Source organism: Notolepis coatsorum, assembly GCF_963971535.1.
Source record: "Notolepis coatsorum genome assembly, chromosome: 15".
NCBI lineage: Eukaryota > Metazoa > Chordata > Actinopteri > Aulopiformes > Paralepididae > Notolepis > Notolepis coatsorum.
The window spans coordinates 16,493,344-16,510,817 of NC_140179.1; the positions used below are offsets into that span (position 1 = coordinate 16,493,344).

The 17,474-nt window shown below is 43.5% G+C and overlaps 1 protein-coding gene across 1 annotated transcript in view; it reads right to left on the reverse strand.

Annotated features, from left to right (window-relative positions):
* Positions 1 to 17,474, reverse strand: part of mapk8ip3 (mitogen-activated protein kinase 8 interacting protein 3) — a gene marked incomplete at its 5' end in the record, with an annotated part of 121,418 nt that overhangs the window by 23,787 nt on the left and 80,157 nt on the right. Inside the window, 5 exons of the mRNA XM_084330694.1 lie at positions 1,467 to 1,650; positions 4,760 to 4,954; positions 7,353 to 7,518; positions 11,178 to 11,339; positions 12,350 to 12,436. Of these exons, the coding sequence (XP_084186820.1) occupies positions 1,467 to 1,650; positions 4,760 to 4,954; positions 7,353 to 7,518; positions 11,178 to 11,339; positions 12,350 to 12,436 (794 nt within the window). The remainder of the gene's footprint in view (positions 1 to 1,466; positions 1,651 to 4,759; positions 4,955 to 7,352; positions 7,519 to 11,177; positions 11,340 to 12,349; positions 12,437 to 17,474) is intronic.

Sequence of the window (17,474 nt, forward strand, 5' to 3'; positions counted from 1 at the left end):
AGAATTTATATATATATTTTTTATATATTTTTTTATCTTGATTGAAGAAGTGTGTTTTTCGTACTGCGATGGAGAGCCAGTGCAGGGCCTCCAAGAAGTGGGGTGACATGGGGAGCCAGTTGGGATGGGAATCGAAAACCTAATTGTCCGATTCCTGGAATCGCATGCCTCCGTGACTATCGATTCCTTTTATCGCTGCCATGTTTTTCCGACAGTTGCGCATTTGAAAACAATAAAGTTAGCGCCACGCATGCAGCCATAGCAGCAGACTATTTGATTCCTTAAGGGCTCGAAATTGCCTAGGTTTTGGTCGTATATGCTCCCGAAATGCTCCCGCTGTTTGACTGTTTCTATGTGCAGTGAAAACTACTCCAATGCTTTGCAACCTAGTCATTCATTTAAGTCGAGGTAAACTAACGTTAGCCGTGGAGCTAACGCTAGCTAACTATGCTCAATACACACACAGAGAGAGAGAGAACAGCTGACTGACTCTCCAGAACCCTTTCTGTGTGTGTGTGTGTGCGCGCGCGTGTGTGTGTGTGTGCGCATGTGTGTGTGTGTGTGTGTGTGTGTGTGTGTGTGTGTGTGTGTGTGCGTGCGCGCGCGCTGGTCTTCTGAAAGACCAGATGACAGAGGGGGGGGGGGGGGGGGGACTAAGAGGAGTCAGAGGAATAACAACCTGTTGAATGCATTCAACAACTACAGTACTTGAGATTTGAGAATCTCAAATACATTATTTTATTTAAGTGTATAGTAAAAATTTTTTTTTACAGTTTTTGTATTTTTCTGACATGGGGGCTTAACAATAAATGACAATCAGTAATGTCAAGTTGCATGTTGTTATTCTAACCAGCTTAGTTCTGTTGCATTTCCAATTTATTTATTTAAATTATACATTTATCAGGGATCGATAAGCAGAATCGATAATGGAATCGTATCGATAAAATCTTATCAATTCCCATCCCTAGAGCCAGTGCAGGTCCCTAAGAAGTGGGGTGACATGGACTGACTTCGGTGGGTTGGAGATCAGGCGGGCCGCTGCGTTCTGGATGAGTTGAACAGGCGGATCCTTCTGACGTTGCTCAGATAAATGATCAAGAGTGAGTTTACCTGCCCAGTATATAGATATATCTCCTAGCCTCTGGCCAGCAGCTTTAAACTGACCCAGCCTCTGGACAGCAGCTGTTATTATTATTATTATGATTATTATTATTATGATTATGATTATTATGATTATGAGTATTATGATTATGCTTATGCTTATTATGATTATGATTATTATGATTATGATTGTTATGATGATTATGGTTATTATGATTATGATTGTTATGATTATTTAGAATATTATGATTATTATGATTATGATTGTTAAGATTATTTAGATTATTATGATTATGGTTGTTATGATTATTATGATTGTTATGATTATTATTGTTATGATTGTTATGAATAAGAGGTGCTCCTACCTGTCTGCGGCGTCGGCCGGGCGGGGCTGGGGGTCGGTGAAGACGTGCTCGGTGAAGGGGCCCGGGGGGGCGGACACGGCCTCGGCCTGGCTGGCTGCCGGCTCACACACCTCCGTGGCCTCGGTGGCCTCCTCGGCCGACTGGGCAGGGAGCAGCTTCCCGTTCAGGGGAGGAGCAGCAGGAGCTGAGCGGTCACAGAGGAGAGGATCTGTCTCGCTGTATTCATGCTTCAAGGAACACGCCGGCGCTGTGGGAACGGGCCGCAGAAAGCGATCCGGCTGCAAGATAGCCTAGCTTAGCACAAATACTTTATTTTTCTATTGCTAGGTTTTAGGGAGTTGTTCCTTATCTTCATTGGTTAAAAGTCTGGGGGTGTTGCAAAATTGTGGATTTTATGGTGTTTTTTGTTCTGGGTCTATTGTGATGTTTCTTCTTGATATGTAATGAAGCCCATGGGGGCAATATTTGTTGTGATTTCGGACCATACAAATCATTTTGATTTTGATTTGATTTGATACTGTATAATGGAAGCCGATACGCACCACTAGCCACTAGCTTAAAACTCTGGGAGAGGTGTTCTGACCAACAGCTAGACTAGCTGGTCCATATCCGCTTCCATTCATTTGTGCTAAACTAGGCTAGCTTGCAGCCGGATAGCTTTCTATCTATCTTCTTGTCTGACACTGGAGAAGATGGTAAGTGCATTTCACATAATCTTGGCGTGCTCCTTTCTTTCTCAGCACATCAGCAACATTTAGCCACAGCTAATGCTAAATGAATGGAAGTCATAGGGGCAACATTTAGCCACAGCTAATGCTAAATGAATGGAAGTCATAGGGGCAACATTTAGCCACAGCTAATGCTAAATCAATGGAAGTCATAGGGGCAACATTTAGCCACAGCTAATGCTAAATGAATGGAAGTCATAGGGGCAACATTTAGCCACAGCTAATGCTAAATGAATGGAAGTCATAGGGGCAACATTTAGCCACAGCTAATGCTAAATGAATGGAAGTCATAGGGGCAACGTTTAACCACAGCTAATGCTAAATCAATGGAAGTCATAGGGGCAACATTTAGCCACAGCTAATGCTAAATGAATGGAAGTCATAGGGGCAACATTTAACCACAGCTAATGCTAAATGAATGGAAGTCATAGGGGCAACATTTAGCCACAGCTAATGCTAAATGAATGGAAGTCATAGGGGCAACGTTTAACCACAGCTAATGCTAAATCAATGGAAGTCATAGGGGCAACATTTAGCCACAGCTAATGCTAAATGAATGGAAGTCATAGGGGCAACATTTAACCACAGCTAATGCTAAATGAATGGAAGTCATAGGGGCAACATTTAGCCACAGCTAATGCTAAATCAATGGAGGTCATAGGGGCAACATTTAGCCACAACTAATGCTAAATTAATGAAAGTCATAGGGGCAACATTTAGCCACAGCTAATGCTAAATTAATGGAAGTCATAGGGGCAACATTTATGTTAAATGTTATGTTAAAGGATAAATGCTGTCCCTATAACTTGGGATAAAAATGAATGGTGTTTATACACATACATTAATTTTTATAATGATTTAATAATTTAGTAAATTGTAAATGCTATATATTCATAAAATATACATTTATATTTAATAATTTTAACAATTAGAAATGTGCTTCATAAATCAACAGAGAGAGAAATGTATGTAGGTCAGAATGTTTCAAAAGCCTGTGTTGACGGGGATAATCATGTAAAATCCCCATTCATTTTCTCTATAGACCTCTATAGTAACACTGAACCACAGAGGAAGCTAGTTTAACACTGAACCACAGAGGAAGCTAGTTTAACACTGAACCACAGAGGAAGCTAGTTTAACACTGAACCACAGAGGAAGCTAGTTTAACACTGAACCACAGAGGAAGCTAGTTTAACACTGAACCACAGAGGAAGCTAGTTTAACACTGAACCACAGAGGAAGCTATTTTAACACTGAACCACAGAGGAAGCTAGTTTAATAAAGACCTTGTTCAATGTAAAGAAGCTAGTTTAATAAACACCTTGTTCAAGGTAAAGAAGCTAGTTTAATAAACACCTTGTTCAATGTAAAGAATCTAGTTTAATAAACACCTCGTTCAAGGTAAAGAATCTAGTTTAATAAACACCTTGTTCAAGGTAAAGAAGCTAGTTTAATAAACACCTCGTTCAATGTAAACAATCTAGTTTAATAAACACCTCGTTCAAGGTAAAGAAGCTAGTTTAATAAACACCTCGTTCAAGGTAATGAAGCTAGTTTAATAAACACCTTGTTCACGGTAAATAGCCTGTGTGGACCACAGAGGAAGCTAGTTTAATAAAGAGCCTGTGTGAACTACAGAGGAAGCTAATTTAATAAAGAGCCTGTATGAACCACAGAGGAAGCTAGTTTAATAAAGAGCCTGTGTGAACTACAGAGGAAGCTAGTTTAATAAAGAGCCTGTATGAACCACAGAGGAAGCTAGTTTAATAAAGAGCCTGTGTGAACCACAGATGAAGCTAGTTTAATAAATAGCCTGTGTGAACCACAGAGGAAGCTAGTTTAATAAAGAGCCTGTATGAACCACAGAGGAAGCTAGTTTAATAAAGAGCCTGTATGAACCACAGAGGAAGCTAGTTTAATAAAGAGCCTGTGTGAACCACAGAGGAAGCTAGTTTAATAAATAGCCTGTGTGAACTACAGAGGAAGCTAGTTTAATAAAGAGCCTGTATGAACCACAGAGGAAGCTAGTTTAATAAAGAGCCTGTGTGAACTACAGAGGAAGCTAGTTTAATAAAGAGCCTGTGTGAACTACAGAGGAAGCTAGTTTAATAAAGAGCCTGTATGAACCACAGAGGAAGCTAGTTTAATAAAGAGCCTGTGTGAACTACAGAGTAAGCTAGTTTAATAAAGAGCCTGTATGAACCACAGAGGAAGCTAGTTTAATAAAGAGCCTTTATGAACCACAGAGGAAGCTAGTTCAATAAAGAGCCTGTATGAACCACAGAGGAAGCTAGTTTAATAAAGAGCCTGTGTGAACTACAGAGGAAGCTAGTTCAATAAAGAGCCTGTGTGAACTACAAAGGAAGCTAGTTTAATAGAGCCTGTATGAACTACAAAGGAAGCTAGTTTAATAACACGTCTATTTGGGCAGAAACATTAAGACACAAGCGAGAGGTCTATAGAGAAAACGCTTATGAACCAGAAGTCCATATTGGACACACATCTGGGACCCAGCCTCACGTCAGACGTCACAAGGCAATGGGTATTTTACAGGCTCTCCCTCACCTTGTCCCTTGTCCAGGATGGGCGTGTCGGTGCGCGAGGAGCAGTTGCTGCGGGCCACGCTGCAGGTGGTGGCACAGCCCACCAGTGTGATGCCCGCCAACATACCCTCCACGCTGCCTGGCTCCTCACCTCCTCCACCGTCACCGCCGGGGTCCAGCACGATCTCCCCGGCTGGGTAGTCGCTCTCGCTCGCAGCTGGGGACATGGGAACATGGTAAAATGGTGCATTTATATAACTCTTTTATCCAAAGCGCTTTACAATTTGTTCCTCACATTTGACCCGTTCACTCACACATTCACACACCGACTGTGGAGGTGACCATGCAAGGTGCCGACCTGCTCATCGGGAGCAGGTAGGGGTTAAGAGTCTTGCTCAAGGACACTTCGACACTCTGCCCGGGAGGAGCAAGAATCAAACCGGGAACCTTCCGATTACCAGACGACTGCTCTATCTCCTGAGCCACTGTCGCCCATTGACATTCAATCGACATTAAAGTATTAAAGTATATTAAACCCTTAAAAATATTATATATTGAATAACAATTTATATAAATATGTTTTTTCCACCAAACTGTTCAATAAACTACTAAAAACGGCTTAGCAGTATCTCTACACCTTGACCCTCATTGAGAATTCAAGGAGCTATGAATATGCAGATTGTCAGCGCCTGAGTGACCAGCGACAGACCCCTCATCCCCCTATCCCCACTGAACCACACGTCAGACCGAAACCAAACATGTAAAAAAAGTTCAATACCAAGCAGGGCTCTTCTTCCGAGAGGTCGCTGTTTGGTGGTGTTACAGATTCTACCTTTAAGGCCACGCGGACGACGGCTACTTGAAGACTAATAGCGAAAATTGTCAACAGCATTTAATCAACCAATCAGTGTTTACTTCTCAGACACAGGTGTAAACACAATCGTTTACACTGAGCTAAATCCTGTGTCCTTCAACCTGATCCAAATATCAGCCAAGTCCAGGTCCATGGGATTTTATTCATATTTTATATTTATATTCAACATTTTGTATACTCCCTCCCCTGCGCTGCATTACTATTCCCCAATGTACAGTTTCCTCCCCCTCAAATGTATATTCTCTTTTAGAAACTCTGTCTGTAAAAAAAGAAAACAGTACTGTATATTTGTATATCTTGTATGTCATAAATGTCTGGATGTAACAGTACTGTATATCTGTATGTCATGTATGTCATACATTTTCACAATAAATAAAGGAATATCTTCTCTTCTCTTGTTTCATGTGGAACGGGGCTCAGTGCTTCCTGTCCTGGGTTACCAAGCTGCTGGTGAGCGGTAGTTCCGGTGGGGCCGGCCGGCTCACCTGGAGATGCAGAGCACCTGGCGGCTCACCTGGAGATGCAGAGCACCTGGCTCACCTGGAGATGCAGAGCACCTGGCTCACCTGGAGATGCAGAGCACCTGGCTCACCTGGAGATGCAGAGCACCTGGCTCACCTGAGATGCAGAGCACCTGGCTCACCTGGAGATGCAGAGCACCTGGCTCACCTGAGATGCAGAGCACCTGGCTCACCTGAGATGCAGAGCACCTGGCTCACCTGAGATGCAGAGCACCTGGCTCACCTGGAGATGCAGAGCACCTGGCTCACCTGGAGATGCAGAGCACCACACGGCTCACCTGGAGATGCAGAGCACCTGGCTCACCTGGAGATGCAGAGCACCTGGCTCACCTGGAGATGCAGAGCACCTGGCGGCTCACCTGGAGATGCAGAGCACCTGGCTCACCTGGAGATGCAGAGCACCTGGCTCACCTGGAGATGCAGAGCACCTGGCTCACCTGGAGATGCAGAGCACCTGGCTCACCTGGAGATGCAGCGCGCACGGCTCACCTGGAGATGCAGAGCACCACACGGCTCACCTGGAGATGCAGCGCGCACGGCTCACCTGGAGATGCAGTGCGCACGGCTCACCTGGAGATGCAGAGCACCACACGGCTCACCTGGCACGCTGGAGATGCAGCGCGCACGGCTCACCTGGCACGCTGGAGATGCAGCGCGCACGGCTCACCTGGCACGCTGGAGATGCAGAGCACCTGGCTCACCTGGCACGCTGGAGATGCAGCGCTCACGGCTCACCTGGCACGCTGGAGATGCAGAGCACCTGGCTCACCTGGCACGCTGGAGATGCAGCGCTCACGGCTCACCTGGCACGCTGGAGATGCAGCGCTCACGGCTCACCTGGCACGCTGGAGATGCAGCGCGCACGGCTCACCTGGCACGCTGGAGATGCAGCGCTCACGGCTCACCTGGCACGCTGGAGATGCAGCGCACCACACGGCTCACCTGGCACGCTGGAGATGCAGCGCTCACGGCTCACCTGGCACGCTGGAGATGCAGCGCTCACGGCTCACCTGGCACGCTGGAGATGCAGCGCTCACGGCTCACCTGGCACGCTGGAGATGCAGCGCTCACGGCTCACCTGGCACGCTGGAGATGCAGAGCACCACACGGCTCACCTGGCACGCTGGAGATGCAGCGCTCACGGCTCACCTGGCACGCTGGAGATGCAGCGCACCACACGGCTCACCTGGCACGCTGGAGATGCAGCGCTCACGGCTCACCTGGCACGCTGGAGATGCAGAGCACGTGGGCGTTGCAGACGTTGAACTGGTCCACCAGGGAGCCCGGCTGGTTGGCGTCGATGATGACCACCTTGCTGGCCGAGTGGGTGCTGGTTAGGATCCAGACACGGCTGCTCATGGCGTCTGTCTCCTGGAGCTCCTTAGACTGGGGTGGGGGGGTGGGGGGGGGGGGGGGGGGGAGACAAGACTCATCAGTCCATCCAAAAAGCACTGGGAGTGGTATCTCACATTCAACCTTCTTACTGTCTTTTATTATTATGTACTATGTTACTATGTCTATACTACTACCTACTATGTACTAGGGATGGGCGTGAGTGAGAAAAATCGATCTTAAATAATTAATAGTTTTTTATGAAAATAAAGAAATATATATATATATATTTTTTTTACATATTTGTTTCACAATTTGTTTGTTGTGTAAGATTATAACTGTTTGTTGGTTTCCTTAAACATATACGTGAATGAACAAAATGAAGTAAAACATTTATTAATTAATTAATTAAAAAATATCTTTAAAAAAAAAATCGTTTTTTTTCCCTTTTCGAGTAATACACGATCACTCGAGTATAACATGCGATCAATCGATCTGGATTTTTCTTTAAAATGCCGATCCCTACTATGTACTATGCTACTCTACCTATACTACTACCGTACTTTTCGCACTATAAGCCGCACCTGAATATAAGCCGCAGCAGCTAAATTTAATGATGTGTACATATATAAGCCGCACTGGACTATAAGCCGCAGGTATTTTAATGTTTAATTACCATATGTAATTAGCATTGGGACACAATACTGTCGGACAAATAACAAGAATTAACTCATTTACAAGTTGTATTAAGTTTAGCAAATAAGGGAACAGATAAATAACATTTCAATGCAGTCAAAAAAGCAATATTTAGATTTTTACATTTTCGGGTTTGGTCACGTCGAGTCACATATAAGCCGCACCGTTATATAAGCCGCAGGGTCGAAAAATGGGGGAAAAAGCCGCGGCTTATAGTCCGAAAAGTACGGTACCTACTATGCTACTACATGTATGTCTATACTACTTGATTTAAACACTCGAAGTTTACTCAAAGATGCCTTATAATCTTTATATATTTAAAGTATGCCTCCTCTGTATGGGTAGAAAATTATATTTAAATATTATTTTATATAACAACATAATAGATCTCTATAACCAAAGTTACTCAACATGCTTTATTATGCCTAAAGTAATCTCTCTGGACAAATCTCAATGCTACGAAAATAACTTAAAAATCAACCTATAACAAAATAATAACTCTTTTCAAGTCTTACTGGACAACAATAAATAGCTAAAAAAATATGAATTAATGTTCTAAATAATAACTCTTCTGTATTAGAAAATCCAGCTTTAAAAAATATATCTTTGTATCTTTTCAATGTAATGTAAATTATAAAACAGTAACCTCACAAAGATACTAATTTAAAAGTGCACTATGCAGTTTTTTGGATTTGTTTACATTTGCATAACTTGTAATTAGTGTACAAAACTAATTTATTACACACGTAATCCTTCGAATGATTGTATCATAAGCATCTTATGTCATCATAAATCAAAACAAAACATCATTTGAGGCATCAAAATAGTTTTCAATTATTTTCTTTCTCTCTCTGTATAGCTGCATCAATCAATTCTCAACTCTCTCGCACAGCTTTATTTTGAATGTTTTTCTGTGTCCATGTGAGCTTTGACATCTCCAGCACCTTTATTAGACACAGAAACATAATTATGGTCAAGCTTTGCACGCGTTGCACTCCGCCTCCCATTTGTCTCGACCGGGACGGTAAATTGGGAATTTTCTCTGCAGTTCATCTATAAATGTACACTTGCCGCTTTGGCTTTGTGAGCAGAATCAACGTTGCTCCATTTGTGAGTAGAATCACATCTGTCCGCCTCCTCTGTTCGTGTGGGACGTAGTAGAGCCGCCCACAAAGCTTATCTTATCAGGGATTACGTCACACGCAACAGAGTACCGTAGTATTCTGTGCAACGCACCAGTCAATTTAAGTACACGCTTAATGGTCCCGTTAAAAACAATGAAACCCAGACATTTTCATGAATTTATAAAGCCCCCCCGGACAGGGCGTGAAAAAAGGACATGTTTGGCCACCCTAATGTACTGAGACTAGCTAAATGACTAAATGTAAATGAGAATGTAGTTATTATCATGTTAGCAGTGCTCGTAGAAGTCACTGGCAGATGAAGTATGTCTCTAAAAGAATGTATAAAAAGTCCTTGTATATCGGGCGGCTACGTGGCGTAGTGGGCAAGGCGCTCGCCACGAATGCCGAGACGCTGGGCTCGACTGTTCGAGCCCAGCGCTCCACATTGCTTTCAGTTTAGCTGGTCGTTCATACTAATACACATTGGCCGTATTAGGGGGTGGGAAACTGATGGGTGGGGATCGGGCGTTGTGGACAGCGACTCCTACAGGTCGGTTGGTGCGCCTGCGCAGTAGAATCAGGAAGTGTCGGGGGCAGCCTGAGCCTCCCACGCGTTACTCCTCGCCACTGAGAGATCGAGCTGCGCAGGTGAAAAGATGCGACTGCTGTTACCTCAAGTACCGGAGGGGACTTGTGCTATGTATGACTTAGTCCACATTGCAGCCGGCTTGTGGGAGGCAAGAAACAGCGTTCGTGACAGGGGAGGGTTGAATTGGATGATACGAAATTGGGATGGGAGAAAAAATATAGAAAATGGGAGAAAAAGTGGATAAAAAAAAAATCCTTGTATATAATGAACTATGTTGTGAAACAGAGAGGAAGCTGTTCAGGCTGGTGCGATGTCTGCTGGTGCAGCTGACATTATTACTTTGGCACAAAGTCAAACACTACATTTGAAACAGAATTATCATAATGGTGCGGCCGGGTAGCGCAGCACTAATTATCATAGTGTAACCAAACAAGCAGGGCTATGTTTCCTAAATGAAGACAGATATCATAACGCACTCTGACCAGGTCATGGAGCTAATACAACATAACTAGCTAACCAGCTAGTGTAGCTGCCACTCAACACAGGGGGAAAAATGTCATGCTCTATGTGCTTGCAGCAGGGATTGGTTAGAACAGAACACAAAATACCAAAGCCAGCTAGCATTATGTCTTGCCAGTTTGTTAGCCAGCTAGCATTAACTGTCTTGCCAGTTTGTTAGCCAGCTAGCATTAGCTGTCTTGCCAATTTGTTAGTCAGCTAGCATTAGCTGTCTTGCCAGTTTGTTATCCAGCTAGCATTAGCTGTCTTGCCAGTTTGTTAGCAAGCTAGAATTAGCTGTCTTGCTCATTTGTTAGCCAGCTAGCATTAACTGTCTTGCCAGTTTGTTGGCCAGCTAGCATTAGCGGTCTTGCTAGTTTGTTAGCCGGCTAGCATTAGCTGTCTTGCCAGTTTGTTAGCCAGCTAGCATTAGCTGTCTAGCCAGTTTGTTAGCCAGCTAGCATTAGCTTTCTTGTCAGTTTTTTTGCCGGCTAGCATTAGCTGTCTTGCCAGTTTTTTAGTTGGCTAGCGTTAGCTGTCTTGCCAGTTTGTTAGCCAGCTAGCATTAGCTGTCCTGCCAGTTTGTTAGCGGGCTAGCCTTAGCTGTAGCCCCACATTCACACACTGACGGTGGAAGCAACCATGCAAGGTGCCGACCTGCTCATTGGGAGCAGTTAGGGGTGTCTTGCTCAAGGACACTTCGACACGCTGCCGAGAGGAGCAGGAATTGAACCGGGAACCGATTATTGAGCTGTCAGAATAACACAGGTATGGTCCTTCAGAGTGGCATGTCATGGCTGCCTTACCTTCCTCTTCTCCGGAGAGCTGTGGTTGCTCTGTCTGTCTCCTCCTCCTCCCTCCTCCTCTAAGGTCAGGGGGTCTGAGCTGCTGGACAACGCATTGGTCGGTTCAGAGTCCTGGATACAGGCCTTCCATCCAGTCAGGTCCACCCCCGCAGCACACCACAACTACACACACACACACACACACACACACACACACACACACATTGAAAGCATTAGACACAGAATGTTCTGATTAAGATGAAATGCAATGTCACCACTGTTTGCTAAATGAATGGGAGTCAAGGAGGCAAACACCACATTGTACTTTGGTAAAGAAAATCTAGTGGAGTTGTTCCACTAGTCACTGTCATAGAGTCCAATGTTCCACTAGTCACTGTCATAGAGTCCAATGTTCCAATAGAGTCCAATGTTCCATTAGTCACTGTCATAGAGTCCAATGTTCCACTAGTCACTGTCATAGAGTCCAATGTTCCACTAGTCACTGTCATAGAGTCCAATGTTCCACTAGTCACTGTCATAGAGTCCAAAGTTCCAATAGAGTACAATGTTCCATTAGTCACTGTCATAGAGTCCAATGTTCCAATATAGTCCAATGTTCCACTAGTCACTGTCATAGAGTCCAATGTTCCAATAGAGTCCAATGTTCCATTAGTCACTGTCATAGAGTCCAATGTTCCACTAGTCACTATCATAGAGTCCAATGTTCCACTAGTCACTGTCATAGAGTCCAATGTTCCACTAGTCACTGTCATAGAGTCCAATGTTCCACTAGTCACTGTCATAAAGTCCAATGTTCTACTAGTCACTGTCATAGAGTCCAATGTTCCACTAGTCACTGTCATAGAGTCCAATGTTCCACTAGTCACTGGCATAGAGTCCAATGTTCCAATAGAGTCCAATGTTCCACTAGTCACTGTCATAGAGTCCAATGTTCCACTAGTCACTCTCATAGAGTCCAATGTTCCATTAATCACTGTCATAGAGTCCAATGTTCCACTAGTCACTGTCATAGAGTCCACTGTCGAGTTTTTCCATATTCACAAATGGAAACAGAGCTGTACAATGTTAAAGAAATAACATCTGTGAATTCTACTTTAGGGTGGAATGATCCGTTCTGTCAGGTTCTGGACAATGACATCACTTCCTCTACTGTTGTGGAATTCCACCCCTACCTTCCTGTTGGGGTCCTTCTCCACTAGGGGGCGACAGTACACAGGAACGGGCACGTTCTTCATGCGGTTGTCCTCTTTCTCATTGGTCGTCTGAAAACAGAGGTGGACCAACGGTCAGGGGTCAGGCAAATCATCCAATTATTTACGGGTTCACTAACTGGCCCTTATAGCCACAATCCAGCATTTTTTTGCAACATGACCACATTACAGGTAGAATCGCAGGAGGGATGTTTGACTCTTGAAGAGTTTGACTTGAAGGTAGAATCTGCAATGCCGTCAAACAGCGCCCTCTAGGCAGAAGAGCCCTGCTTGTTATTTTGCACTTTGTTAATTTGTATTATGGTCTGATGAGTGTGGTGGATTAGAGTGAGGACAGGGGAAGGGTTGTTGGCCACATCCAAGACGTCTGGAGTAATTCACAGTATAATAAGTTACTATATGGCTATAAGACACAGCTAGCTGCAAGCTAACATACTGGTAATGAGACACAGCTAGCTGCAAGCTAACATACTGGTAATGGGACACAGCTAGCTGCAAGCTAACATACTGGTAATGGGACGCAGCTAGCTGCAAGCTAACATACTGGTAATGGGACACAGCTAACTGCAAGCTAACATACTGGTAATGAGACACAGCTAGCTGCAAGCTAACATACTGGTAATGGGACACAGCTAGCTGCAAGCTAACATACTGGTAATGGGACACAGCTACTGTAGCTGCAAGCTAACATACTGGTCAATTATAAGCTTGCCGTTATGCTTCAGTCACATGGCACCTCATACATTGCCCTGGTGCTGGACAAATTATGTCCATAATAATGATCTACATAACAGTTTTGGCACGTTAATGGACTACCACCTTACAATGTTATCAGTTTATTTCCTTCTCGTTGCTCATTGGACACATTCCAGAAATGCCTTCCCTCCAAAACCCATGAACGCCAACAAAACGGCAGCGAGTAACAATAGACCTCTTACACGTGTCATACTGTTGCCCATATAAGGGAGGGTGGCTCCTTCAGCATGGGCAAATTAATGGGCTATTAAACTAACTTTGTCTGTGGTTCAGCCACAACTAGCTTAGCGTCACAGCTTAGGTCCCCTGTCATCACCGGCCTCAGTGAACTCTCGTATTTCATTGTATACCTGTATACCGTGACAATTAAAACTCTTGAATCTTGAATCTTGAATCTTGTAGTGGGAGCTTAATGAAATTCCTTAAGGGCCCGATTCAGAATTGCACAAGCACTGTGCAATTATACAAATAAATGACTTAATACAAAATACACACGTGGCCACCAGAGCCACATGACTGACTACAGTATACACTACAGACTAGACCAGGGGTGGCCAACCATTCAGAGACTAAGCCACAAAAATTACTGTGGTACCACAAAGAGCCACACCATATAATTATACCAGTGTTTCTCAACCTTTTTTTTCAGTCACGGCACCCTTCATGTGTTTATAGGTCTCACCCTCTGGCCTCTGAAGCTGCTAATGTCTTTTTAATTTGGGCCTCACAGGGTTAACCTCTTAAGCCCCAGATATACAGTAAAAGTGTATATTTTCAGCATTACATTTGTTTACCAATTATTTTAACTGTTATTAGTGAAATATAAGATTATAGAAATCTCAGGGCATTGAGTCGGAAACCGGCGCATATTGACAGGAGGAAGTGGCACATCCAAAAGTGAGTGTAGTCTTTTGAAGGAAGAGACTCAGGCCTTAGGGCTTTCGAATTTCGAAAAACTACCCTACCCAGCTCACACCAGCCCCTATCAATCATCTGACTTCTGGATTTACTTTTTTATTTCTCTTATTTTTTGGGATTATCTCCCACAAACCTGAACGTTATTGCCATAAAACAGAACGCAGTTAGTTTCTCTACCTTTCTGTGAACGTCTAGCAAAAAACTGTGTTGCAATATGATGAAAAATGGTGGAGAAATTTACATTATAAAAAAGATGGCAGAATTCAGCACTATATCTACAAAACCTGTTTAATCATCTTCCCTTTATTAATTTGCTTAGATTTTTCAGGTCTGGTACATTTTAGCATGGTGTTATTCACAGTCAAAGATAACAAATATGCAAGTCTATTTTGAAATTCTGGCCGTCTAGAGTGATATTAGACGGATCCAAATGGCCCCGAATGTGTTAAAGGTGCACTAGGCAGCTTTGGGAGAGATATTTTAAAGGTGCACTAGGCAGTTTTGGGAGAGATATTTTAAGAGTGCACTAGGCAGCTTGGGGATAGATATTTTAAGAGTGCACTAGGCAGCTTGGGGATAGATATTTTAAGAGTGCACTAGGCAGTTTTGGTAGATATTTTAAGAGTGCACTAGGCAGCTTTGGTAGTGATATTTTAAAGGTGCACTAGGCAGCTTTGGGAGATATATTTTAAAGGTGCATTACGCAGCTTGTTTACAAACATTCAAAGAAGGTAACCCTTTGTTCTGATTCATAGACTGCGATAGACAGAACCATTTTACATGTATATAAAAATGTGTGTGAACTAATTGTGGCCCATTCGAATGTAAAGAAATCTCTTGCCCTGAAATGGTATAGTGCACCTTTAAACAATGCCTCAAGTTAGATTAAAGCTGGTGTTAATGGTGTTAATTAATGTTAATGACATCCATGTGCTGTGCAGAGCAGGGCAGGTTGAGGCCCTGGTTACACTTAGAACGTTTCATTTTCGAATTATTTCGTTTGCATGTCCAAGTTAAAAGGCAACGCCGTTTTGGCAGGCATTTTCGTTTTCCTAGCGGCAACGCTCAAAGGGGGTTTTCATTTTCAAAACTCCCCTGCAACGGTGCCATGTAAACTGCGCAAGCCAGATACAGAGCCGTTCACGCCCAACGCCCATGCGCAGTAGACACCGACGCATGGTGATCGAGTGTTCGTTCGGACGTATGCAAGGCGCGCTTTGCAATGCTCCGGAGAGATATGGACTTTACATACGCTGTGCTCTCTCTATCTGTCTGAAGCGGAGCGGGCCTCTGCTGTGCTTTTCACACACTCCCGACCGAGGCGCACACACAAATACCTCCCGCGCATACAGGAGACAAACGACGTCTAACTTGCCTGCCAATACACAACGTTCTGAAAAGTGAAATGAAACGTTGTTGTTTTTCCTTTCATGTAACCGCAGCCTGAGAGAGACAGAGGATGGAGCAACATTGGCGGAGGTTGATTGGAGAATGTTGCCGTGCTATGATGTGGACTATGGTTTCATCATCATGCAAGTCAATCGCAGTCTTCTCCACATCCAGCTTTCCCCAAATAGATCCACACCACAGATTTGCACATACTACACTACACTAAATTGCTATTCTTTTATTTACATTTTTTATTGTATGCTGATAATTTTTTATATAATGCATATAAATCGTAGACTGTTCACAAATGAATGTAAGTGGATACGGACCATTAGCCTAGCTGTTGGCCAAAAACACCTCTCCCAGTGTTTTAAGCTAGGCTAGTGGTCCGTATTTGTGCTAAGCTGGGCTAGCTTGCAGCTGGATCACTTTGTACTGAACGCACAGAGAGGAAACTGGTCTCTATCTTCTTGTCTGACTCTGGAGAAGACAGTAAGAGCATTTCCAATAATGTTGACTTGTTCCTTTAATGAAATTATAGTGCAATTAAAAGGATAGTTTTGTGTAGTATAGTTTTGGATGAAGTGGTAAGAAATACTTAGTTGCCACTAGTGTAATTTCTGCATAGCCATTAGCTAACTAACCAAGACCTGTTGGTGGGTGTTCTGGCAGCACGCCAAATTACATCGTTAACCCTTTCACTACCACACTACAGACGGTTAACCCTTTCACTACCACACTACAGACGGTTAACCCTTTCACTACCACACTACAGACGGTTAACCCTTTCACTACCACACTACAGAAGGTTAACCCTTTCACTACCACACTACAGAAGGTTAACCTTTCCCTACCACACTACATACGGTTAACCTTTCCCTACCACACTACAGAAGGTTAACCTTTCACTACCACACTACAGAAGGTTAACCCTTTCACTACCACACTACAGAAGGTTAACCTTTCCCTACCACACTACATACGGTTAACCTTTCACAACCACACTACAGAAGGTTAACCTTTCACTACCACACTACAGAAGGTTAACCTTTCACTACCACACTACTACAGACTGTTAACCCTTTCACTACCACACTACAGACGGTTAACCTTTCACTACCACACTACAGAAGCTTAACCTTTCACTACCACACTACAGACGGTTAACCCTTTCACTACCACACTACAGACGGTTAACCTTTCACTACCACATTACAGAAGGTTAACCTTTCACTACCACACTACAGACGGTTAACCCTTTCACTACCACACTACAGAAGGTTAACCTTTCACTACCACACTACAGAAGGTTAACCCCTTCACTGCCACACTACAGAAGGTTAACTCTTTCACTACCACACTACAGAAGGTTAACCCTTTCACTACCACACTACAGGTTAACCTTTCACTACCACACTACAGAAGGTTAACCCCTTCACTACCACACTACAGAAGGTTAATCCACACCACAACATGCAAACAACGCCCACAAAAAAGTAATTGTGTGAACTATAACTGTCACCAACACGGCCAAGTTAAAACTCTGTGTGTAAGACACGGTTTTGTATGTAAGGAACAGACATGACTGGTATCTCAATGACAAAGATAGAATGCAGCCAATGAGCAATGCCGTAGCTCTTGGGGAAATGTAGTTCTTTTGAGGTAAATAACTTGAATTCCTTGAATTTCACCCTTAAATTAAATGAAAGTATCTTCATCTGCAGAAGATGTTATTTAAATTCCCTATTCCCTGTGAGGGAACACATTATGGAACATGGGTTTTGTGTAGTCATAGTTGTTTGTTTGTTGTTGTTGTTGTTGTTGTTGTTGTTGTTGCTGTTGTTGTTGTTGTTGTTGTATGGATTTGGCAGTGAGTCTGAAATGTTATTTAGGAGCCCTATTTTCTGAAAATCTGCGTAAAAATGTAAATGGAAGATTGCTCCACTTCTACAAGGCCATTTGCATGTTCTTGGTATCTAGAGGCATCTATGGATCTCAGGGAATGTATTCCCAGTGTCAGAGA